Genomic DNA, 25,805 nt, shown 5'->3' on the forward strand with positions numbered 1-25,805 from the left:
CATTCATTTAATATTGTGAAAACTGCTTTTTGATTAATTGAAATAGGGAATCAATGAGGGGGGAACTGGGGAAGTCTAAAATGTTATGAAGATTATGTGAGGTTATATATATATCTTTTTTCTTTTTTTTCTTTTTTTTGTATTTTTCATGTGTTTTTTGGTGTGTATGTATTGTTTTTTCTATGGTTGCAAAATGAATTAAGATGAATTTTAAAAAAATAAAATGTAAGAGATATCACTTTGATTCTCTCCTTGGGCAGATGGTGTTACTCAGATTTTGAAGATACAATGAGAAGTCGAAGGAATGGTACCTTGGAGAGCTCAAAAAGTCTTTATTCCAGTATTTCTCGTAGCACAGATCTATCATACAGCGAGAATGTAAGTAGAAGGATTCTTTTCAACTTATATTTGTAAAATCCTCCTAGGCTCATTTGATTGATGCAAAATGTGATTGTGCTGTGTATGGAGAAAGCATATACTTGATGGTGAACTTTCTTTGTTTATTAGTGGTCAGATTCTGGGATTTACAGAGCTTGTCTACTTTTAAATTTACTGTGAGTATTGTGTAAAAGCTGACAGTGAATATTTCAAGATACCGTAGACAAGTAATCAGCTACAGCTGAGACAAAAGTCCAGAGTTGACCTCATGCTTAGCCATTGTTGTGTAGAGCTGGTTTCATCTTATGCCCTTGTTACCATTTTCTTTGGTATAACATGTGACTGTCCATTGGATTCAATGTGTCTACTCTGATACTCTGACTATGAATTAGTTTTGGATTGCTCCCTCTATGTTTTGATTTTCCCTTTGTGAAACTCAGCAAATTTCAAGTTTTGAATAATGAACCTTTATTTAACAGATGTTTCTAGGCAAAATGGACAAGGTTTGGTTTAGTTGTGGAGGGTGAAGTAGGGTCTGTCATATCTCATTCTTAGTAGCAGGTTGCATGTGGGAAGAGTTTGAGCAGATTTGAAAAGGATCAGATGGATGTAGGGAAGGGAGGGAGGGAGGGAGGGAGGGAGGGAGGGAGGGAGGGAGGGAGAAAGCAAAGAAAAAGAGTAGCAGTTTGCCTGTGAATGTGCACAGATTCTGGGATGAAAAGGGTCCCTCACCAATGATCTAAAATGAATAAATGAACTGCCCCGAGACCTCCAGGTATAGGGCGGTATATAAATTCAATTAACAATAATAACAACAACAATAACAACAACAGTTTCACCAGCCATATTCCATGTCTTCTGAAATCCTGGCCTTACCTTTTTTTCAGTCATTCAATGACCCTAGGTAGTCCTTTCTTAGGTTTCATGCTCACAGATGCTGACAAGTACACCTAGAGAGCAGTTCTCCAGAACTGAACAGTACAATTTGTGCAAATCTACCAATCAGTCTCACTTGTCATTTTTGAGCTGTCAGACTAGCAAGCTGTATACTGTCTGAAAGGTCAGTACATCTTATTTGACAAGTAGAGTTGGAATTCCCTGCTAAACATATTCCAAGATGCCCACTCACATCATAAAGAGCTCATCACCCACCTCCTCTCAGCAGCCAGAAGCATCATAGCCAGACACTGGAGAGACCTGCCAGGAGTAAGCCTGGACCAATGGTACCAAGTAGTATGGGAAATAGCCTTTGCATGGACAGGCAGAGTCCCACCAACCCCAGGCGACCCCTGAGTGGAATGATGACACAAGACAATGTGCTATGGGATTAAAATTGGCCACAGCTTTATTAAGGGAGACCTTGGCTCAGGCATTGGGCGTTTATCCTTCCCAGTCCCCAGCCGAGCATCTGGGAGACATGAGGGTTATCCAGAATGTGTGGGGATTGGGCTGCCGCTGGTGGAGGGGAGAGCAATGACAACCTCTCGGCGTATGGCCAATGCCTCCCCTCAAGACCCCTTTAATGGGGAACCCTGAGATCACCATTGCAATGGGGGCATGGGTCACCACTTCATGCCCCCTCCCCCATTTAGGAAGATAGACTAAAGGATTCCGCTGAAGGCCTGAAACCGCCAAAGTTGTGACGTTTGCTATGGGAAAGGCAAAACCTGCCAATGCAGGGAAATTCCTTTCCGGTCCTTCAACAGCGACCTTGACATAGCAGCGCCCGCGTACCTGTGGAGAAGAGATTAACCTGCAAAAGAAGACTTAACTGAGGGAGGGTAGGGTGGGAGAAGCTCTGGAGTTGACTGCCGCTTCGCAGGAAAGCTACACCTGTTGTGTGGGCAGGGTGGTCCCTCCCCTTACCTGGTCAATCCCCTGGCAACGCCTCCCCAGGATGATTGGCTGAGGTAGGCAGAGACCTCCAGGTATCCAGCCTGGGGAGGATGAGGCCAGCCTGAACTACCAGGAGTCACATTGGAATCCGGGGGGCTGCGTACGACCACGCAAAAAGCACCCCCATTTGATGTGGGGAGCGGTCATTCTAGAAAAATAAACGAATAAACTGAAACTGACCTGGGGACAAATAGAAGAAGATGCCTTCACTCCAGTATGGCTCCCCTTTATCACATATACAGCCCAACAAGGCGACAACAAGAATCTGGCTAACCTGATCCAAACACCCCACCCCCACCCCCACCCCCACTCACACACAAACCAATCTCACTACAGCCAACCAAAGACAGCCACACCCTAGCCCCCCCCAACCTCTCTTACCACCAAGGAAATACAGCAAGCAAATAGTAAGAGAACCCACACAAGTAGAAGAATAGAAGCATTGCCACCCCACCCCACCCCACTTGCCATTCCCCTCCCCCTCTTTTCTTCCTAACCTAACACTGTATGTAACACTAATGTCTTACAACAAATGAAACTGACCTTTAGAAAGCACAACTTGAAATAAGAGACAATGCGTATATTTTGTAAACTAAAAAATCTTTAATAAAAATATTTTTTTAAAAAAGTAGGGTTGGAATTATTTTACCCTGACCTTCAGGCAAGAATGTGAGTTCACAATTCATCTTTGGTTAATTCAAGAGAAGCCCAATTTTCATTTTCTGCTGGGTTTATGTGATAGTTATATTTATACTAGATATTGCTATTATCTGAGGTTCTGTGTTTGTTTTTCACACAGTGGAAGGTGGGCCGAAGGCTCTTGTACCCCATATGTAGAATTACCGTTGTGAACGTTTGAAACTGTGAAGTGTAAGCACCATTTGGTATTGGTTCTCACTGCAGGTTCTTTGAACAGTGGGGCAGAGTTGGAAGCCCAGGGCTGATCTGTATACCCCACCATGTGTGAAATCCACACACAAGCTGGAATCATATAAAGTAGCTGTCTGTATTTTGTTGCATTTATAGACAATTTCTATCCTTAAACTTTTTAAAGGCTATCACCTAGGTTAAACTTAACAGTTAAGTGAATGGTGTTTTTTTGTTTTGTAAAAAAAAAGGAGAATTGTTTAAATAGTGTTTTCATTACAATTCTGTTCTGATGACCTTTTGTTCTTTGTGAAGTAAAAATAGCTCTACCTTTTTGGAGACAATTATGTATTTCAAAGAGTGTACAGTATTACACACGATGGTAATTCGTTGTTTGAGGAGTGTGCAATCAGATTTCACTCAACTCTTTCACATCTTGCTCCCATAGGACCTGGTGCACTTCATTCAAGAAAACTTTAAGAAGAGAGATTGTGTCTTTTTCACTAAAGATACCAAGTCAATGTAAGCAAATATTTATTGCCAAATTCTGAACAAGAATTAAAATAGCCCCAGTGTAAACATTTACACATTCATTGAACACATTTGTAAGAAATGAATCCAGCACTAACACCAGGCAGGTGTGGCGAGGTGGACAGGAATTGACTGGTTATAAACCTAAAGAGTCCCTGGTGGATGAGGGAGAGGCAGCCCTTGGAGAGGAGTTGAATGTCTTTTTCACTCGCTTTGAAGCAACATCCACAGCGACATCTGCGGAGGTTTTGCCACCATCATTATTGTCATCATCACCACCGGTACAAGGGAATGTAGTATTCAGTGTAGAAGATGGAGAGATGAGGAGGATGTTGAAAGGAATCAACCCAAGGAAGCCCACAGGACCAGATGGAGTAGCCAGAAGGGTATTGAGAGACTGCACAGATCAACTAGCAGGAGTTCTTACTGGGATTCTGAATCGATCCCTATCTCAGGCGACTGTCCCATCCTGCCCCAAAGTCTTCCATTATTGTTCCAATTCCGGAAAATCTGAATGACTTCCGCCCAGTAGCACTCACACCTATAATCATGAAGTGCTTTGAAAAGTTAGTACGGAATTATGTTATTGCCTGCCTGCCAGGGGGATTGGACACATTCCAATTTGCCTATAAAAAGAAAAGATCGACAGAGGATGCTGTGGCGATTGCCCTACATGTTGTTCTTGCACATTTGGAGCAGCGGGGGAGCTATGCCAGATTGCTCTTTGTAGATTTTAGCTCGCCATTTAACACCATTTTACCGCAACGTCTGGTGTTTAAACTGGGAGGTTTGGGAGGTTTGGGCCTCCCGCCATCACTCTGTGGGTGGATATTGGGCTTTCTGTCAGATCACCCCCAGAGGGTCCGCTTGGGCCCTTATACCTCCAAGATGCTCAGTACTAATACAGGAGCACCACAGGGATGCGTGCTTAGCCCACTCCTTTACACTCTCTACCCCTGTGATTGTGTTTCTGCCTGCCCTAGTAATAGGACTGTTAAATTTGCAGATGATACGATTGTGATTGGGCTCATCTCTGATAAGAAGGGTGAGATGGACTACAGAGATGAGGTGGAGCAGTTGATAAAGTGGTGCAGAACCAATAATTTGCTTATAAACACAAAGAAAACAAAGGAGCTTGTGGTGGACTTCAGGAAGCAGAAAATCGATGTCCAGCCACTTTTGATTGATGGAACCTGTGTGGAGAGGGTGACAACGTTCAGATTTGTCCTGGAGTGTCAATATAAGGTGGATTGCGAAGAAGGTGCAGCACAGACTGTATTTTTTTGAGAATTTTAACGAAAAACCACCTTCCACAAAAGTTGCTGCTTGCTTTCTAGCACTGTGCCATTGAGAGCGTGCTCTCGTATGGCTTATGTGTGTGGTACGGAAGCTGCACTTGTCGGGATAGGACAGTGTTGAGCAGAACTATCAAAACAGCAGAGAGCATCATTGCTTGTTCTCTCTCTACCTTAGAACATATTTATACCATCAGGTGCCATAGAAAGGCACTAGACATATCAAGAGATTCATCGCATCCTGGTCATCGTTTCTTTGAGCTCCTGCCAACGGGACAGAGATATAGAACAATGAAGGCAAGAACGAGCCATCTCAAGAACAGTTTCTTTCCTAGAGCAATTTTGGCCTTAAATGGAAATTCTGGACTTTGAAGTCATTCTATGATTCTATGATTTTATTTTGTTTATTGTTCTGTGTTGTATTGTGCTTATTAGTATTTTAATTCATGTGGAGTATTTTAATTGAGTTGATACAGCAATTGAGAAATTTTGTTGTTCCCGCAAGGGGACAGTGACAATAAAGATCTATTCTATTCTATTCTATTCTATTCTATTCTATTCTATTCTATTCTATTCTATTCTATTCTATTCTATTCTATTCTATTCTATTCTATTCTGATTCTAGCACTTGCTATGTCTACTGGCAAGAAATCAGACCCTGCCAAAAAAAACCAACAACAATGATCTTTTGAAAAAGACTGAAGATCCCATTCTGATAAGCCACAACAACAACAACAACAACAACAACAACAACAACAACAACAACTTATTTATACCTTGCCACTCTGGGTGGCTTCCAACAAAATATTTAAAACACATTAAAACATCAGGCATTTGAAATTTCCCTAAACAGGACTGCCTTCAGATGTCTTCTAAACGTCAGATAGTCAGAACCTCTGCCTGGTTCCCTGTAACCTCACTTCTCGCAATGAGGGAACCGCCAGAAGGCCCTCGGCGCTGGACCTCAGTGTCCAGGCTTGAATGATGGGGGTGGAGACACTCCTTCAGGTACACTGGACCGAGGCCGTTTAGGGCTTTAAAGGTCAGCACCAACACTTTGAATTGTGCTCGGAATCGTACTGGGAGCCAATGTAGGTCTTTCAGAACCGGTGTTATGTGGTCTCAGTGGCAGCTCCCAGTCACCAGTCTGGCAGCTGCATTCTGGATTAGTTGTAGTTTCCGGGTCACCTTCAAAGGTAACCCCACAATGCAGTAGTCCAAGCGAGAGATAACTAGAGCATGCAGCACTCTGGCGAGGCAGGTAGGATCTCAGCCTGCATACCAGATAGAGCTGGTAGACAGCTGCCCTGGACACACAATTGACCTGCGCCTCCATGGACAGCAGTGAGTCCAAAATTACTCCCAGGCTGCGCACCCGGTCCTTCAGGGGCACAGTTATCCCATTCAGGACCAGAGAGTCCCCCACACCCGCCTGCCCATCCCGTTTCCCCAAAACAGAACTTCTGTCTTGTCAGGATTCAACCTCAATCCGTTCGCTAGCTCCTCTAGCTCCCTCCTCCTCAGGCACAGCGTCCTCTTCTTCTACCCTGAAGTTCTCCCCCACATCTGGGGAACCCTAATGTACTGACTCAGCCCTGACAACCGCCTTCACTGGTTCCGATTTGAAAGAGAGGTAAGCTGGGTATCATCCACATAATGATGAACACCCAGCCCAAACCCCCTGATGGCTCCCAGTGGCTTCATGTAGATATTAAAAAGCATGGAGAGAGGCTGGAGCCCTGTGGCACCCCACAGGTGACAGCCCAGGGGTCTGAACACTCATCCCCCCCCACCACTTTCTGGACCCGACCCAGGAGGAAGGAGCGGAACCAGCTCCCAGTTTTAGATCAGGGGTGGTCAACATACAGCCCTCCAAGTATTGCTGGACTTAAACTCCCATCAAGGATGTTTGGAGTTTCAGCCCCACAAGAGCATCTGGAGGGCCAGAGGCCAATGACCCTTCCTTCTTTAATTGGCCAGCAGTCCTTGACTTCTTATGTCTTAGATTTTTGAATTATTTCAGATCATTTTGTTATGCTCCTGGTCAAAAAGCTTTGATGGTTGATTGTTATTTCTCTTCCCCAATATACGTTTCTTGATAGTGACAATCTATGTAAATGTGGGTACTCGAAATCACAGCATGTAGAAGGGACTCAGATGAGCAACCATGAAAAATGGAATTATAAGAAACACACTAAAGAATCCCCAACGGATGCCTTTGGCGATATTGAGTTTGAAAATTTGGGCAAGACAGGAAAAGTAAGTCAATTAAATGTCCTTTTTGTTTTTCTATAGGGTTTTTGATGGTCATCTTTTCTAAAGGATTAATTTCAAAAGACGAGAATGTTTTGGGGCTGAGAGTCTTATCTATTCTTTCTATCTAATTCTGTTGAGTCTGTGATTCTATGAAATTTACCGTATTAAGTCCAAATAAAGTACTCAGTGTTTCAAAATACAATTGCCAGGAAACTTATTTACCGGTATTTTCTTTTTCCATTTGGATACATTCAGAGGGGAGTTTGTACCGGTAGGTGCTGGGATAACTGTTGGCACCAAAGAAAGAATAGAGTAGATGTTTAAAACTGAGATTGAACACTGAGGCAAAATCTCTCTTTGCATGCACACTCACCCAGTGGAAGCATGAAGGGATAAGTGCCAACCTGACATTTGAAGAGCTCTTAGAAGGAATTGAGTTCAATGGGACTTACTGTCTGGTAAATGGGGTTAGGATTGCAGGCTTAGGCATTCATCATAAGTCAGTAACAGGAAGGATAAAAGAAGAGATCAAAGGTGAATAGGGCTGGTGCATCGATTAAGAATCCTTTAAATGAAATGCTGCACATCACAGAACCTGGCACAAGTTGGTGCCTTTTATGCAGTCAGCATCTTATTTACACCAGCTCTTGACTGAAGAGCCTGAAGCAGACATGGCAGCGTCATGTGATGAGAATAGAAGGTCTTGACAAAATGAGGCACCTGCCTTTTGGCTTAAGTGGGGTATTTTTCTTATTGTAAATATGATTTTCTTCCCTTTTAAGTATATCCGCCTGTCGTGTGACACAGACGCGGAAACACTCTACGACCTCATGACCCAGCACTGGCAGCTGAAAACTCCCAACCTCATCATCTCTGTCACGGGGGGAGCAAAAAACTTTGCTTTAAAGCCACGTATGCGTAAGATAGTCAGCAGGCTGATCTATATTGCACAATCTAAAGGTAAAAAACCAAGCCTTTCCTCCCAAAACACTTGCAAAAAATAAAGAAGATAAGCTGCTCTCAGTTCTGCATGTTTATTGCCACCCCAGCCTTTAGGAATTAATGGAATCCATTTCAGGCATTGCTGAAACTGACCACTGACCCTTCCCTTCCCCCTCTATCCTCTCCCTCTGGATCCCTCCCAAATAGATGAAGGCTGTATTGAGAAGTTGGGCTCCTGCTCTGGGCCTCTCTGGCCCATTTCCCCACCACATGCAGGACTCTTCTTGACTGGGACTGTCCTGCTGGGCAACAAGGGCAACCTCTGTGCTCATGCTGTGGCTCTCAGCCTCTAACCCTGTCCTGGAAGGGCCTCCTCCTCCTGACCCCCCTTGATCGCTCAAATGCCATAGCACCTCCCTGCTCATCCCTTCCCCAGGCTCAGTGTCCCACCACCACAATCCGGGATCTAAATTGTCATCTACTGGGGGGCTTTTGGGCAGGCAGCTCCCACCACTCTTTGTCATCCAGCCAGTCCCTGACACTCCTGCAGCCAGGCTGGTGGCAAAGGTATTGCTCTGCGTTCCTTTGTGTTCCACACCAGTGAAGCCAAGAGGGGGGTCTTGACAAGCATGGCCAGGATTTATGGAGGGGGCAGGACACCCACTTGTCATCATTCTTTGGCTCTGTCTAGCAGATTCCAAATGCTGTTTTAAAACAGTTGCTTTAAATTACTTTTTTTTGTCCCCAAGTGCTCAGAAAAATCTGTCAAACTCTTCCTACAATTTCTACTTTTTTGTTAGGTATTTTTATTTATTTACTTGATTGGGGAGCAGCTGCCCCTCTGCCCCCCCCCCCCGGGCTACAGTCATGTTATAGTGTCTGTCTGTCTCTCTGTCTGTCTCTCTGTCTCTCTGTCTGTCTCTCTGTCTCTCTCTCTCTCTCTCACACACACACACACACACACACAATTCAGGGGATGGGAAGCTTTCTTAAATGTTTTAAAATCTATGAAGCAGTTTACACATTCAAAGTGACCCTGTTTGGCCTGGCTTTGCACTCTCAAACTACAGGGGCCTGGATATTCACTGGGGGAACGCATTATGGATTGATGAAGTATATTGGGGAAGTGGTAAGAGATAACACTATCAGCAGGAGCTCCGAAGAGAATGTCGTTGCTATTGGAATCGCTGCTTGGGGGATGGTTTCTAACCGCGAGAGTCTGATTAGAAACTGCAGTGCTGAGGTACTGAACTTGATTAACATCCTGCAGTTATGTTACATCTTTCCCAGATTCCAACTTGTATATGTAACCCCATAAATGTAGCTTGTTGCTGTATAAATGAGGAGGTGGCTTCTTTACTTAAAGCACACCCTTGTGTGCACTGATACCCTGGCTTATTCTTCTCGAAGCTGAAAGAGTCCTGCATTTTGATGTATTGTTGATGAAATGGCTAAAAGTGCACTCCAACCTTAATGCATAATTTAGAAGGCAATTTAGTTAATTTTGTCTCTAGGAATTTGGAGAACCCTGGGTAGATGTATACTTAGAATAGAAGGGTGTAAAGTTTTGAACTGCCAGGGCAGCAGTGGGCCTAGAAAGGGCACAACAAACATCAGTTCCTGGAGGTGGGTCAGGCTAGGGCAATACAAAAATGAGAGAGGAAACAGCAATGCTGGTGATGACCATGAGTCACAAGAGGCTATTGACAAAGAGCTGCAATATGTGCAGAAGAGTATTGTAAAGTTCTAAGAGGTAAAATAAGAGGTGGCTAGAGGTTTCCTGTTGCACAACAACTGTAATTAGTTGGTGGAAGTAGCTTATTTTTTGTTAATGTGGATGTCTTTTCCAGATGTATTATTCCGCACCCTATATCATGGATGACCTCAAGAGGGACCCACTGTACTGTCTGGATAATAACCATACACATCTAATTCTGGTTGATAATGGCACTAATGGATACCCCGGCATAGAGGCCAAGCTACGAACCCAGTTAGAAAAATATATTTCAGAACGCATTATGCCAGGTCAGTTTCTAATGAGCATTAGGGTCGGTCCAATGCATTAAAGGAATATCCGAGGGTGAACAAACTAGTTTTAATTGTGAATTGTTTTAATTTGGGTTTCTTTCTTTATAATAAGGATATAAAATACAGTACTACAAATAAGTAGAACATGTCATTTGTATATCACAAAAATAGCATCATAAATTTGCAGTAATTTCTGCAACCTGGGTTCATTACTAGTGGTCAATTTATAGGTTCTTGATTTGTGAATTGGTTTAAAAAAAAACAACAACAAAGGGCAAGCACGCTAGAACAGACAACATTCAACACCAAATCAGGAGTGTTTTATTTGGTTTTATGGTAAAATACCTTCAAAGAAGTTTTGCTTGAAAGGAAGTCTAGGAATATATTAAGTAAGTAAATAAATTAAAGTATCTTAGTAAATGACCTTCTTTGCTGATTAAATCTACTAACCCAAAGCATTAATTTTACACTGTTTCTGGATGGAAATCATGGGAAATATTATTATTACTATTTATAAGGCTTAGTCAGTTTACATAACAAAACACAGAATAACTTAAGGTAACCTGAGGTTGCTACCTGGAGGAGCTTACAGAGGAAAAATAATGAAGAGAGGAGAAGGGAGCGAGAGAGGGAGGGAGGAGAGGGAAGGTAAACAAGACAAATATCCAACTTTTAAAACTGTTACGAAGTGGTGAGTACAATTTCAAATCCCCCCCCCCAACTTCATCTGCACAACTGCATGTTAAGCCAGAACGCAAATTAAAATAATAGCCAAACAAAAACAAAAAAGGGGGGTGGGAGAGAGAAAATGTTAAGCATAATGGAAGAGCCTCAAAGTTTACACAGGAGTCTTAAGATAGCATGCAGCAGGTTTTACCTAGATAGTGGCAAGAAAATATTGGTTTAACAACAATGCTCATAAAAATATGTCAGTTTAGTGAAAATTTTATGCAATTTTGTTTGATGTACACATTTTTGCAAGTCATTAGAAAATTTAAAAAGGAGCTGTGTTTTGCTTCATGTAAAGTGAAAATTAGATAGGCTCTCATTAAAATCCTAACCAAATCCCCCCCACCCCCAATGCCTTACCACACTACTCAGTAGAGTGAGTTGGCTGGATCAGGATGCAGTTACAGAGGTTACATTAGGCTGCTTAAGGAACATCAGCATGGCAATGGAATTCAGGATTAATGCAGGCTTAAAGAGACAGACACCAGTTTCTTGAAGCAGAGACTGCCACAAGGGAGATTAATAGAACCCAACATGGCAAAGATACTGCTGAATATCCCATTGATCGTTGGACAACTGTTAGATGAACAGCTGTCAGAATTAAGAGCTGAGATGTGCAGAATGATAAATGAGAATGGATCAGAGAAACATTGGATTAAAGAATGCATAGGACCTGTGGAAAAAGATGTTGATCCAGATGTGCCTGAACATGAGAAAGTACAGGCAAAGTGGGAAACAGCAGGTGATGAAATGGAGTAGATATCCATATAGTTGTGTGAGGGACAGAAGCTACAGGCAGGTCCCTCCCATCTTAAGTACCAGCTCGTCGCCCAGCGCTAGTGCTAGTGGGGAGGGAGATATCTCCAGCGGCGACTCAGGAAGTGGTGACCGAGGCTCAGGCAAGGTAGCGGAGCCCATGCCCAGTGTGGGAAGGGAAGTGGGAGGCAAGGGAAGAAGGCCAATCCCGCCGACCCTGGAATTGCGCAGGAAACGACGGGGACAGAGATTCAGTATTCCTAGACTACTTTGCTGGAATCTCCATTTGGAGGTTCTGACCCCTAACTGACAACATGTACATAGCACTGTTCTGCACTGTAAATAATCAGCACTGAATAAAAGCATGAAAAGACAACGCCTGGAGGAGTCGTTACTCTAGAGTAGCCGCTACAGCGCCTGTGACAAGTTGTTTGGAAAATTGGAACAGATAAAGGATGCCACTGTGATGCTGGAAGAGATGAATGAAATTATGAACAGAGATACCAAGAATCAACATGAGATGATAGCGACAGAGCTGAGAGAGAAGGGGCCTTGTGTACAAGTTGAAGTGAACAAAGAAAAAGCCTCTAAGTATTGATTAACAAAGAGGAATGTAGCCATTCCTTAAAATACTGAGAAGAGCGAATCTAGGAATCAAATTAGATTCAGCAAAATATTCTAGTGCTATATAAAGAGAGATTATTTAAATTATGGAAAGGTCAGGCACATTTTAATGAATGCCTGCTTTCAGAATGGAATACACAAAGTCTGGTCAAAGGACAATTCTGAGAATTTTAAATTGTGCAAGTGTTCTTCTGGAAATGCATACATTTGTTTATTACTGCATTTGTGTTTCAGATTCTAATTATGGTGGGAAGATTCCAATTGTGTGTTTCGCCCAAGGAGGTGGAATAGAAACGTTGAAAGTAAGTATGTTCCCCCCAAAATCTCCCTCTGTCTTCTACATCTTAGGTTAGGTGTGCATGGAATGTAGCATTTTGCAGTTTCATTCATTTAGATGCGAGGACTGTGTGCTTAGGTTTCAGTAATATCCTGAGTGTTCTTGGCAATGGTTGCTGTTTTAAAAGGTGTGTGTATATATATATATTGAGCAAGCAAGCTTTTTCAATATCAACAGAAGGAGGCAAAAAGATCTCAATGGTTAATTCTAATTAATTTTTTTCTTAGGTCAAACCCTGGTGTGTATGTATGAGAGGTAAATGGTTGCTTATAGCCATTGTAAGAATTACTGGGTTTGTTTGTTTGTTTGTTTGTTTGTTTGTTTATATTCTAGTGCATTGTTAACTCAGAGGGATATTTTGTGATCTCTAGACAACCAGCTCAAAATCATAGATTCCTTGACATCAAAATATTCTTAAATGGGTGCCTTGTGCATCTATTCATGTGCTTGTGCACCTCCCTGTTAACCGTGCACCAGTTAGAGACTCCAAAAGAGAAGCAGAAGAGTTGTGTTATTAAATAATAATAATAATAATAATAATAATAATAATAATAATAATAAAATAATTAATAATAATAATAATTTATTATTTATACCCCGCCCATCTGGCTGGGTTTCCCCAGCCACTCTGGGTGGCTTCCAACAGAAAAATAAAATACAATAATGGAATAAACATTAAAAGCCTCCCTAAACAGGGCTGCCTTCAGATGTCTTCTAAAAATCTGGTAGTTGTTTTTTTCTTTGACATCTGATGGGAGGGCGTTCCACAGGGCGGGCGCCACCACCAAGAAGGCCCTCTGCCTGGTTCCCTGCAACTTGGCTTCTCGCAACGAGGGAACCACCAGAAAGCCCTCGGCACTGGACCTCAGTGTCCGGGCAGAACGATGGGGGTGGAGACGCTCCTTCAGGTCTACTGGACCGAGGCCATTTAGGGCTTTAAAGGTCAGCACCAACACTTTGAACTGTGCTCGGAAACGTACTGGGAGCCAATGTACATTAAACAGATGAGAAACAGGAGTAGCTCTGAGGTCAGAATGTACAGAACTGAACTAGTGGAGGGCCAAAGCGCGCACACACACAAATGCCATAAATCCCACCCTTCATATGTCATACCACCAAGCAAGTATGTTAAAAGAATATATGTCAGTCAAATAGATATTACTTACCTCTAGTATAGACTATTACTGACTTTTAGCAGCATGAAGTGAAGCAGATGAGGTAGTGATTGTTCTCCCGCCACCACCAATTTCTGTTCCTAAAACTGAAGCTGGCAAATTCTCCACTCTCTCATCACAATGCGAAGATTAAAGCCTGCTCTTGACTGATCCGTTTATCGGGCAGCAAATCCAATTTATTTTTATAGAATTTACCATTCGTCTTCACAGAACTTTGCTCTGAAGGACCTTTACTAAGGGGGTAAAGGTAAAGGTACCCCTGGGGTTGCGCGCTCACCTCGCTCTATAGGCTGAGGGAGCCAGCGTTTGTCCGCAGACAGCTTCCAGGTTCCACCCAACACAGTGGAGCTTACTTCCAACTAAATATGCACAGGATCATGCTGCTGTCTACCCTTCTTGTGACAGAGGGAACTCTGCTTATTCAGCATCAGAAGCTTGAGAAGAAAAACTAGTTTTCAGTAATTAAATATCCAATAAATTCTGTTAAGGCTCGCAAGTGGATGAATTCCTAACTAGGTAATTTGTTTAATTCGATATTGTTTTGACATTTGAAATATGCATTATTCTTATTTAGATTTCTTGAACGTTTTGCACAGTCAGTTATCTTAGGACCTTCAGTATAAAATATCAGGAGTCTCGTGTGATGTTTAAAATGGTTATAAAATGAGTTCATGCTTGCTAATTATATTAATAGCAGCCTATATTACATTGTTTCATTAAGTTACATTAGATCAGTTTGCAGTTACTAGATCATGAATCTGGATAAATGGTTGTCAACTTCACCTCTAGTGTAACTGTTAGTGTTCATTCTTCTGTCTATATTTAATGGCTAGTATCTTCAAAGTTGTCTCTCAATTCCATTTGTGACAGTACTGCAGTAGACTATATGCACCCAAAATTTCCAAGAATGATCCCTGAGAAATATCCTTGCTTACTAGGTCTAAATTTCAACATGTGGCATTATTTGAAATATTCTAATTTTTTATGTGAGACGTTTTCAGGTTCCTTATGTTGCATCCTTGTGTTTGTGTTATTTGCTATACCTCCTCCTCTTCGAGTATTTTCAGTCTCATTAGCATTCCTTGTTATCTAAAGTGTAATGAACATTTATGTGGTTTTTGAGTCTGGACCACAGACTCAATTTTTGTTAAACACACACACACAAACACACGTTCTAATGCATTTTCCATTCACTTGTGAACATTTCTGCCTGCAATGTGGTTAAATGTTGGTTGCATCCACTCAGAGATATTGTCTGCAAAATAGGATTGTACTGTACCAGACATGCTGCATTAATAATATTCTGAAAGCTAATACACCTAATAGCTTTGTGGAGCATGAGTATAGTCTTATCATCCTAAAACAATTACTAATCCCGTTGATTTGGTTGGCAACTGCCTCAGTACTAATACTGATATAGTACTAAAACCCTAACCACAACATATACTAAGTATTGTTGAATAATTGTATAAACCTATATTTTGGTTGTTATAATTAAATTTCTAACGGACACAACTAAACGACTAAACAACAACAATAATTAAATTTCTAACAATAAAAGTTGTCACCAGGTAAAATAAACCACCACTGATGGTTCATATTTGTGATTCATTTCTTTTATCAGCTGAAAAATAACTCTTGCTTAATCTGTTGTTGTTGTTGTTGTTGTTGTTGTTGTTGTTAGGTCGTGTCTGACTCTTCCAGACCCCATGGACCACAGCACACCAGGCACTCCTGTCTTCCACTGCCAACATGGTCAAACTCATGTTGGTAGCTTCGAGAACACTGTCCAACCATCTCGTCCTCTGTCGTCCCCTTCTCCTAGTGCCCTCAATCTTTCCCAACATCAGGGTCTTTTCCAGGGAGTCTTCTGTTCTCATGAGGTGGCCAAAGTATTGAAACCTCAGCTTCAGGATCTGTCCTTCCAGTGAGCACTCAGGGCTGATTTCCTTCAGAATAGATAGGTTTGATCTTCTTGCAGTCCTTAGGACTCTCAAGAGTCTCCTCCAGAACCATAATTCAAAAGCATCCATTCTTCGGCAATCAGCCTTCTTTATGGTCCAGCTCTCACTTCCATACATCACTACTGGGAAAACCATAGCTTTAACTATACAGACCTTTGTCGGCAGGATGATGTTTCTGTTTTATAAGTTGTTGTCTAGGTTTGTCATTGCTTTTCTCCCAAGAAGCAGGCATGTTTAATTTTGTGACTGCTGTCACCATCTGCAGTGATCATGGAGCCCAAGAAAGTAAAATCTCTCACTGCCTCCATTTCTTCCCCTTCTATTTGCCAGGAGGTGATGGGACCAGTGGCCAAGATCTTAGTTTTTTTTTTTATGTTGAGCTTCAGACCATATTTTTCGCTCTCCTCTTTCACCCTCATTAAAAGGTTCTTTAATTCCTCCTCACTTTCTGCCATCAAGGTTGTGTCATCTGCATATCTGAGGTTGTTGATATTTCTTTTGGTAATTTTAATTTCAGTTTGGGATTCATCCAGTCCAGCCTTTCGCATTATGAATTCTGCATATAAGTTAAATAAGCAGGCAGACAATATACAGCCTTGCTGTGGTCCTTTCCCAATTTTGAACCAATCAGTTGTTCCATATCCAGTTCTAACTGTAGCTTCTTGTCCCACATAGAGATTTGGTAGTTGGAGCATTTTTTTGGCACTGCCCTTCTTTAGGATTGGGATGTAGACTGATTTTCTCCAATCCTCTGGCCACTGCTGAGTTTTCAAATTTGCTGGCTTATTGAGTGTAGCACCTTAACAGCACCATCTTTTAAAATGTCTTATTTAACATGTTTATCAGTGACTTGGATGACGGGCTTGAGGGCATCCTGAGCAGGTTTGCAGATGACATTTCTCCTTGTTAAAATTCATTTGCAGATGACATTTCTCCTTGTTAAAATTCATCTTGTTTGCTTTGGCCCAGTTGTCTAATCTGTTAAGGTCATTTTGAAGTGTGATCCTGTCCTCTGGGGTATTAGCCACCCCTCCCAATTTGGTGTCATCTGCAAACTTGCTCAGGATGCCCTCAAGCCCATCATCCAAGTCATTGATAAAGATGTTGAATAAGACTGGGCCCAAGACAGAACCCTTATTTGCTTAATGATCTGCTCTAGAATCTTTCCTGGTATTGATGTCAGGCTGACTGGGTGGTAATTGTTTGGGTCCTCTCTTTCCCCCTTTTTGAAAATAGGGACAACATTTGCCCTCCTCTAGTCTGCTGGAACTTTGCCTGTTCTCCAGGAATTTTCAAAGATTATTGCCAGTGGTTCTGAAATCACCTCTGCCAGTTCTTTTAATACTCTTGGATGTAGTTCATCTTGCCCTGGAGACTTGAATACATCTAAACTAGCCAAGTATTCTTGTACTACCTCCTTACTTATTCTGCTGTGTTTCCCCTGCTGAATCATCTGCTCCATATTCTTCAGGTCGGGCATTGTTTTCTTTTTTGGAGAAGACTGAGGCAAAGAAGGCATTGAGGAGTTCTGCCCTTTCTCTATCCCCTGTTCGCATTTCACCATCTTCTCCTCTAAGTGACCCCACTGTTTCCTTGTTCTTCCTTTTGCTGCGGACATACCCATAAAAGCCCTTTTTGTTGCTTTTAACCTCTCTAGCAAGCCTGAGTTCATTCTGTGCTTTAGCTTTTCTGACTTTGTCTCTACATGTGCTGGCTATTTGTTTGGATTCCTCTCCGGTGATTTCCCCCCTTTTCCAGGTTTTGTACATATCCCTTTTAAATCTTAACTCAGTTAAAAGTTCTTTAGATAGCCGCCCTGGCTTCTTTTGGCACATTCCATGTTTCCATCTCATTGGTATGGCCTGAAGTTGTGCTTTTAATATCTCCTTTTTTACAAACTCCCAACCATCATGAACTCCCTCCAGCCTCCAGACTGTTTGCTCTCCTTTCAGGAGAGCTTCAATTTACATCTTCACTCCATTGAGTTTAGGAGAAAAGACTCAAAGGCAACTACCTTCATTATGGATATTTTTCAACCCAATACCTCTCACATGATCTAAGGTTACAACACTCACATGATAGAGAAACTACAATCAGTTAGTAGTTAATCATTAACTTAGCTAGAGCTCCAAGTGCTCTCTTTGCTTTCAATATAGCCCCATAGAAGAACCCCATGTTAAACCTTTTCACCAAAAAACCATTTACCCATTTCTTATTTCTGTGTCAAACAAGATGGCTAGTTCATTGCTACAGTTTCTGTGTCGCCTATGCTGAGCACAATAGTCTGGAATCAGTGGCCAACATGGGGATTTGCATAGTCCCTGACCAGAGTGGTGTGCATGTCAAGAGTGACAATTTGTTGTGCCTCTCTTGCAAATGAAAATGCATTATGGCTGGCAGAATGGAGGCGCCATTGGAGATCTATCCTTTGCATTGGTCTGGCGAGAAGGACTGTTACAGGAAGATGACTTTTTTTCTGAATCTTTATTCATCCTAATGGTTTATTCCACAGGCCATTAACACTGCAGTCAAGAGCAAAATTCCCTGTGTAGTGGTGGAAGGTTCTGGTCAGATTGCAGACGTGATTGCAAGCATAGCAGAGTCAGAAGGTTCACTTACGTCATCATCTGTCAAAGAGAAATTACTCAGATACTTGCCTCGAACCCTTTCTAGACTCACAGAAGAGGAGACTGAAAACTGGATCAAATGGGTAAGTTTATCCATTGATAGGAGCCCTGTTTACACTTCTGTTTTCTTTAGAGGCTCAACCATATGTCAGCCTTCAGTGAATGGTTGTTGGGAGAGACTTATTGACTAGCTAAGCTCTGGAAATTTTAGCACAATGTTTTACTTGCATTAAAAGGGAATTGTTATTGGTTGTTGTTGATGATTTATTTATTTATTTATACCCCGCCTTTTTCCCTGATGGGACTCAAGGCAGCTTACAGAGAAAAAACAAGAATCACTAAAAACATAGAAAAAACAATTAAACAGTAATAGAATTAAAACTATATATATATATATATATATATATATATATATATATATATATATTCCCACTGTGTGTGCAGATGTAGCACCCTTCCTCTGTAACCACTGAACCAAATTGCATCAAATTAGGACAAGCGTACCTTGCCCATCAGGGAGGGATCTGGTATAAACAAAATTCCAAAAAAACCACACCTTTCATACCTAAAATAATGATCAAACACAAAAAGTGGTGCCCAAATTAGATATCACCAGCAGAAGCTCTGAAGACTCCAGCAGCATCCAATAGAAAGGCAGATCGCGCGCTGTCACCAGCAAAAGTTCTGAAGGGCAGCGGCAAATAATGACGTCATCAACCGAGCAACTGAAACCACCAAGGCGGCCATTACCAGACAACCCACAGAGTCAGGCCAAGGAATGGAGATACAGGGCAGAGGCCTCAGCTTGCATTTAAATACTAGCCCAAGCCAAGGCCGACAGATTAGGCCTCGGCTCTACTTTACAGACTAGGCCTCGGCTCTACTTTACAGCCTACAGACTAGGCCTCGGCTCCATTTACAGACTAGGCCTCAGCTCAACAGCCTGCAGATTAGGCCTCTATTCTACTTTAAATACTATCCCAAGTGGAGCCCTGGGTGGGGGGTGGGGGGAGGAGGGGCCCGAATAGGTCATGGGCTGACATAGGGTGGGGGGAGGGGGACAGGATACATCATGGGTTGCTACAGGATGGGAGTAATCACAGGGATGAGACACAACAATGGGGGGGGGAGGACAAAACACATTGTCCAGGGGGGAATGGACACATCGTCCCCCTTTCCTGGGAAACAAGGACCCTGAGTCAGGCACAGCAAACAATCATAAGAAAACAAAAATAATTAAAACAACAAATCCAAGGACAAAGTTCATACATCCGGAAAAGCATATTACATCAAAACACTAACCAAAAACAAGTTATGTTACCATTCAAAACACAAATGACATCAATACTCCCCCCCCAAAAAACCCCCCACAGTGTGGCCGGGTCAGCTAGTACATATATAAAATCTGTTTAAAACAGCTGAACCAGACCAGGGTCTGGTGATGCAGTGCCTCATAATCCCACTGGACCGTTCTAAGAGAAGATGGGTGATGAATGATGGGTGGGTGGGTGGACAGATAAATAAATTTGCCAATCAGTTACAAAAGAGCCTTAGCGTAGTTGTTGCCTTTTCTTTTGGGATTGTTTAGGGATTGTTTATGTATGTATGTATGTATGTATGTATGCTTCTGGCAAACCAGAGCAGCTCATGGAAACACCGTTTACCTTCCCGCTGTAGCGGTACCTATTTATCTACTTGCACTTTGACGTGCTTTTGAACTGCTAGGTTGGCAGGAGCTGGGACCGAGCAACGAGAGCTCACCCCATCGCGGGATTTGAACCACCGACCTTCTGATTTGCAAGCCCTAGGCTCTGTGGTTTAACCCACAGCGCCACCCACATCCCGGCCATGTATGTGTGTGTGTGTGTGTGTGTGTGTGTGTGTGTGTATATATATATATATATATATATATATATATATATATATATATATATATATATAATCCTGACCATGTGTGGGTAAGCTTGCCAGTATGTGCACTGACCCAATCCTTCCTATATTTTTCTGTAGTGGAATTTCAAGCCACAGAACTGCTGTTGTGTTTGTCCATTAGACACATAAAAAATGTAATATTAAAATTGTTATGAAGACTAACAGAATGATTCCTCCCTGCTCCACTTATCTCCAACAGTTGTGTAATAAGTTCTAGTTAAACTTGACAGGATATTCTGTAAAGGACAGTAATTTGATTATGAAGATCCTCCGGATAGAGTAAACCATAACTTTCCTTGCGCAGATTAAAGAAGTACTTGAAAATCCTCATCTGTTAACTGTGATCAAAATCGAAGAAGCAGGAGATGAAATTGTGAGCAACGCAATTTCATTTGCTCTTTATAAAGGTATGCTGTTGCTGGTTTTGTCTCTTAATATTATTCAGTTGCTTACATTGCATTTTAATAAATTTTGGAAGCCATCTAGAATGTTTGGGATGGATGTTCATAAAATTGATTAATTAATCAATTCATTAAACAACCAAACTTATTTTAAAAAAACACATATTGCTTGATTAATAGTTTCTATTTTCTCATTACCTTAAAAACAATGTACTTAGCAACTCATCAGTCATGAATTGTACACAAATTTGAGCAATATCGCTATTTTCCCTTTTGGAAAAGAGTTTGCTAGAATAGCAATGAGTGGCAATTTCTCTTTCCCTGGTCTGGAACCATCAGGATTTTCAGATCCGCACTGGAATTTGGAAGATTTAAATGTGCACTGGGCAATTGGTGGTGTTCAGCAAAGGCACCCATTTCTATTGAACTGAAACAATCATGAATATCATGGAAAATACAAGTGAGTGTGATCAGACACTGTAATGGATCAAAAGCAGTAGGCAGCTTATATTTGAACTTCTCCATAGTTTTCTATGTTTTGAAGCAAACAGAAATGGAAATGCAGAGTACAACTTCAAACATTGAATGGAGCCTTGGTGCTGTCTTGGAATTTGCAGAGGTTAAATGAGCTATTTTGTCTCTTTGTTCTGTTATCAAATGAATGCTGATAATTATGAGAATACATGCATGATGCTTCTTGTATGAATTTTCAGTAAGGCTGTTGCAGCAAAATCAACCATTTTATAATTCCTTAATTCTTTTTATAATGTTTCATATTTATTTGATTTGTATATATGAACAATTTATAATAAAACATTAAGAGTTATAAGCTGTGTCTTAAAGTCTAACAAATGAACTAGAGTTCACTTTATCAGATGGGGGAATGTTTATCCTCAGTATACACACACATGGATGGGAATACAGTATGTGGGGAAAGTAAATAGCGAGGACTGAAGAAAATGAAATGTAAAAAAAATACTAATATAAACATAAAAATATGCACAGTGACTATTCACAAATACTTTCTGATCCATCATACAATCATGAAAATATGGTGATTATTATATTTTAAAATATGATTACCACAGTTTTGGGTGCATCATGAGAACTGTAATATTTGAGCAGAATTCTCTCCTTTTTTTACATGATTGTAAACATGATTCCGGCAACAGTATTTCTGTTTCTTTTCAGAATAAAGCACATTCATATACAAAGAGATATTCCTTTTGGTTAATGGGCAGGCTTGAGAGAGATGTTAAGGTGGCGGGATGTCATCTCCACCCCTCAGCATTTCCTCATCCCACCCCAAGACTCAAATGAGAACTGGAAACAAACCAGAGAGTTGTTTCAATATAAATCAACCACCAACTTCTCTCTGCACTTGTAGCTTTCAGCACAAATGAACAAGATAAAGATAACTGGAACGGGCAACTCAAACTGCTTTTGGAATGGAACCAGCTGGACCTGGCTAGTGAAGAGATCTTTACCAATGATCGACGCTGGGAGGTACGTAGAGCAGCTTATGTTGCTTTCACCTTGGAAAAAGCCACCAGGCAGGCAGGGACAAGGCTGACACTCTTGGATGGAAAGGCTGGTGCCAGGAGTCCATCTCTTTAATGGCAGGAAAACTTGGAAAGGCAAGGCAATCAGTTTGTGCAGTTGCAGTCAATCAATGTGTCCATTGGTCCCCCCCCCTAATAGGATGGAACACAGGGTCCTATCAATTACTCCTAGATGCACACTAACATGAGAGGCTGCTCTGTAAACTTCTCCAAGCTTTAAATGGAGATAATTTTCTGAAGCTCCATATGGAAATTATTTTCACTGTGTGTGGACAATATGAAGCTACAGCCTATTGTCTCAGGAGGAATATTTTATTCTGTTGAGAATATTAAGGCTACCATAAGAAATGAATCACAATTTGTGTAGCAGAAGAGAAGCACAAGGGACTAGAGAAAGACTTCTGCTGTCAAACTGGGTCAACATTTTGCTGTCTTTTGTTCCTTGCTAGTCTGCAGACCTTCAGGATGTCATGTTCACAGCCCTGGTAAAGGACAGGCCAAAATTTGTCCGCCTCTTTCTGGAAAATGGCTTAAATCTGAGGAAGTTTCTCACTAATGATGTTCTAACTGATCTGTATACCAACAACTTCAGCAGTCTGGTGTTTAAGAATCTACAGATTGCTAAGAACTCATACAACGATGCCCTCCTTACATTTGTGTGGAAGATGGTGGAGGATTTCAGGAAAGGTCTCAAAAAAGAGGACAAGAGCAGCAAGGATGACATTGAGATACAGCTGCTGGTATGTAACTCAGATGCACATATAGCAGAGGAGAGCTGTTAAAACTTAGAACCAAGTAAAACAAAAGGGTGGTATTCAGCTACATTTTACTCAGTTTAAATAGATCTATTCTGAGTAACAATTGAATTTTTATTATTTTTGTTTTTATATGCTTTCAGGATGCCTCCCTTATCTCAAGGCACCCCTTGCAGGTTCTCTTTATTTGGGCAGTCCTTCAAAACAAAAAGGAGCTATCCAAAGTGATCTGGGAACAGGTATGCTACATGTCCAGCATGACTGGCATTTTTGTCCATTATGCTTTCATGTGAGTTTGAGCTAGAGCTTGTTCAGTTAGAAAATATATACTCCTTAATTAATATTGAAGCCTCCCTGTGTGTGGAAATGGCACTTCCCTGCTTTTGAAATATTGAGAACTGTGATTAGAAAGTGGTGGACCCTTGGCATTTTGCACTTGAATAATCCTATATAATAAAGTGCAAGTGTCTCTGCGTCCAGATTCCTTGTGTCCCTGTGTCCGCGCTACTGCGCATGTGCCCCACGGACACAGGGACTGGACGAAGAGACTGCACGTGCGTGCGCTCCCCCCGCCTCCTCCAACCGCCGTTCCCGGCCGGACACTGCCTTACTGCAGGGCACGTCGGGGAAGCGAGGGTGGAGGCCGGCGGAGGTGAATGGGGGGAGGAAGGGCGCCTTTGAGGAGCCCGGTCCGGCTCCCGCCGCTGCTGTGCAAGCGCTTCTCTGAATCCCGGGATGTTCTAGCGCCCGTTTATTGAACGGGCTGAATTACACTAGTTTAATATAATATAAGATGAAGCCTGCTCACTTTTAAACATCTAAAGGGAGACAAGAAAGAAGAGGGAAACAGTAATTGGGTGTGAGGATAGGACGAAAAATGGTGGATGTAAACTTCAGGTAGGTGAATTTGGGTGAAACCTCTGGAACGCTTTCTAAAGTCAGCTCAGAAAAAAAATTGTGTAGGGAAATAGTGGAGTCTCATTTCTTGGAGGTTTGTAAGGAAAGACTGGTGAGGCTTTTGACAGAGGTTTGTTTTTAATTAGTTTTTATTAAAGTTTGTGTGATATGAAACAAATAAGCAAGAAAAAGTACGTATAGCATCTCCACTTTCAATTCTTAGAGTCATTTTTCATAGGGCTTGTTTGCATTCAGTAAGACACTATTGTTATAGACACTGGTGGAAAAGAGGAAGAGAGAGGATTAGAGGGATAATGATATTTTCACTCTGTTGTATAGCTTTTGCACAGGAGTTTTTTTAGCATGTCGTGGGTAGGTCCTTTACAGTGGTACCGCGGGTTGAGTACACAATCTGTTCCGGGGTGTCGTTTGCACCCCAAAAAGTACTCAACCCAAGTGGTGCTTTAGCGCATGCGTGAAGCACCGATAGAGCACTTCTGTGCATGCGCAGTGCACACAGCGTGCAGAACGCTTCTGCGCATGTGCACGCGGCGGAACCCGGAAGTAAACACTTCTGGGTCCGCCGAGTACTTAATCCAAAAATACACAACCCGCAGCAAACGCAACCCGAGGTATGACCGTGTTTATATAGTTATTTGTTTTTATTGGCATTGTAAGAGATTGGATGGTGCAGGGCTTGGTTGATTGCATTTGGTTGGTTGCAGTATGGTTTGTTTGTTTGTTTGTTTGTTTGTTTGTTGTGTCAGGTTAGCCATATTGATTTGTACGCTGTTTGGGGGGGGGTTTGCATGAGTGGCAGGGGTTGGAGTAGATTGCTCAGTCAGGAAAGATTGTTCAGCCAACTCCAACCCCCTACTTTAAGGCAGATGGCCTTAACGTTTTAGCTTCCAGTTTAAGCAGCAAGATGTTTGACACCCCTTTCCAAATTTGAGAATTGTAAGATGAAACAGAACTGCAGCACCCAGATACAGCTTCAGGGAACAGAGTACTATTAAATTATGCAGTTGCCTTGCTGTTTTGGGATATGAACTGATGTTCCTGGAATTGTGTCACAGTTACAGTAACTCCTAAGTAATGCTGTTTTGTAACCTGGCAATTCTTTCTCTTTGCAGACTAGAGGCTGCACTCTGGCAGCATTAGGGGCGAGCAAGCTCCTGAAAAGCCTGGCTAAGGTAAAGAATGATATCAATGCTGCTGGGGAATCAGAGGAGCTGGCAAATGAATATGAGACAAGAGCTGTTGGTAGGTTTTAATCTAAAAGGCTCAAACTCAAGAGTGGAGCTAATGCAAATATTTGCTAAAAAATCATAATGGGAAAGCAGCAAATCAGCAAAATTAAACTTTCAGATTTAGCTTTGAACGCCAAGCAATGCATTGCAATTTTTAGTAAATATTGACTAGGATTTTTCTCTGATTAAGCACATCAACTTTGCCCATCTCAGCTAAGTCCAATAATTTTAACAACCATTCCTCCATGGTAGGTAATGATGAATCTTTCCATGTATATGCATAAAAAATTCTCACCGCTACAATCATGTATTGAAATAATTTCCATAGTCTTTTTCTAATTGTATATGCATAAGTCTCACAGGAAGAGCTCAACAGACTGGTGATGCTTCTTATTCTCTGTCCATTTATACTTTTTAGAGTTGTTCACAGAATGTTACAGCAGTGATGAAGATCTGGCTGAACAGCTTCTTATCTATTCCTGTGAAGCCTGGGGTGGAAGCAATTGTCTAGAACTTGCTGTGGAAGCAAAGGACCAACAATTCATTGCTCAGCCAGGAGTCCAGGTATAATAGCCAAGATGCAAACAGATAATTGGTGGTCAG

General features: G+C 41.7%; 1 protein-coding gene across 1 annotated transcript in view; it reads left to right on the plus strand.

The window, feature by feature from the left end:
• Positions 1 to 288: 288 nt before the first annotated feature.
• The window catches only part of TRPM8 (transient receptor potential cation channel subfamily M member 8), a 52,506-nt gene continuing 26,989 nt past the window's right edge, over positions 289 to 25,805 (plus strand). Inside the window, exons 1-14 of the mRNA XM_035139135.2 lie at positions 289 to 378; positions 3,590 to 3,663; positions 7,070 to 7,226; positions 8,006 to 8,183; positions 9,236 to 9,408; positions 10,016 to 10,190; positions 12,537 to 12,604; positions 18,291 to 18,488; positions 20,642 to 20,744; positions 22,126 to 22,244; positions 22,750 to 23,040; positions 23,199 to 23,294; positions 25,086 to 25,215; positions 25,621 to 25,766. Of these exons, the coding sequence (XP_034995026.2) occupies positions 289 to 378; positions 3,590 to 3,663; positions 7,070 to 7,226; positions 8,006 to 8,183; positions 9,236 to 9,408; positions 10,016 to 10,190; positions 12,537 to 12,604; positions 18,291 to 18,488; positions 20,642 to 20,744; positions 22,126 to 22,244; positions 22,750 to 23,040; positions 23,199 to 23,294; positions 25,086 to 25,215; positions 25,621 to 25,766 (1,998 nt within the window). The remainder of the gene's footprint in view (positions 379 to 3,589; positions 3,664 to 7,069; positions 7,227 to 8,005; positions 8,184 to 9,235; positions 9,409 to 10,015; positions 10,191 to 12,536; positions 12,605 to 18,290; positions 18,489 to 20,641; positions 20,745 to 22,125; positions 22,245 to 22,749; positions 23,041 to 23,198; positions 23,295 to 25,085; positions 25,216 to 25,620; positions 25,767 to 25,805) is intronic.

The sequence above is a fragment of the Zootoca vivipara genome, chromosome 1 (assembly GCF_965207765.1).
Source record: "Zootoca vivipara chromosome 1, rZooViv2.hap1.1, whole genome shotgun sequence".
Taxonomy (NCBI): domain Eukaryota; kingdom Metazoa; phylum Chordata; class Lepidosauria; order Squamata; family Lacertidae; genus Zootoca; species Zootoca vivipara.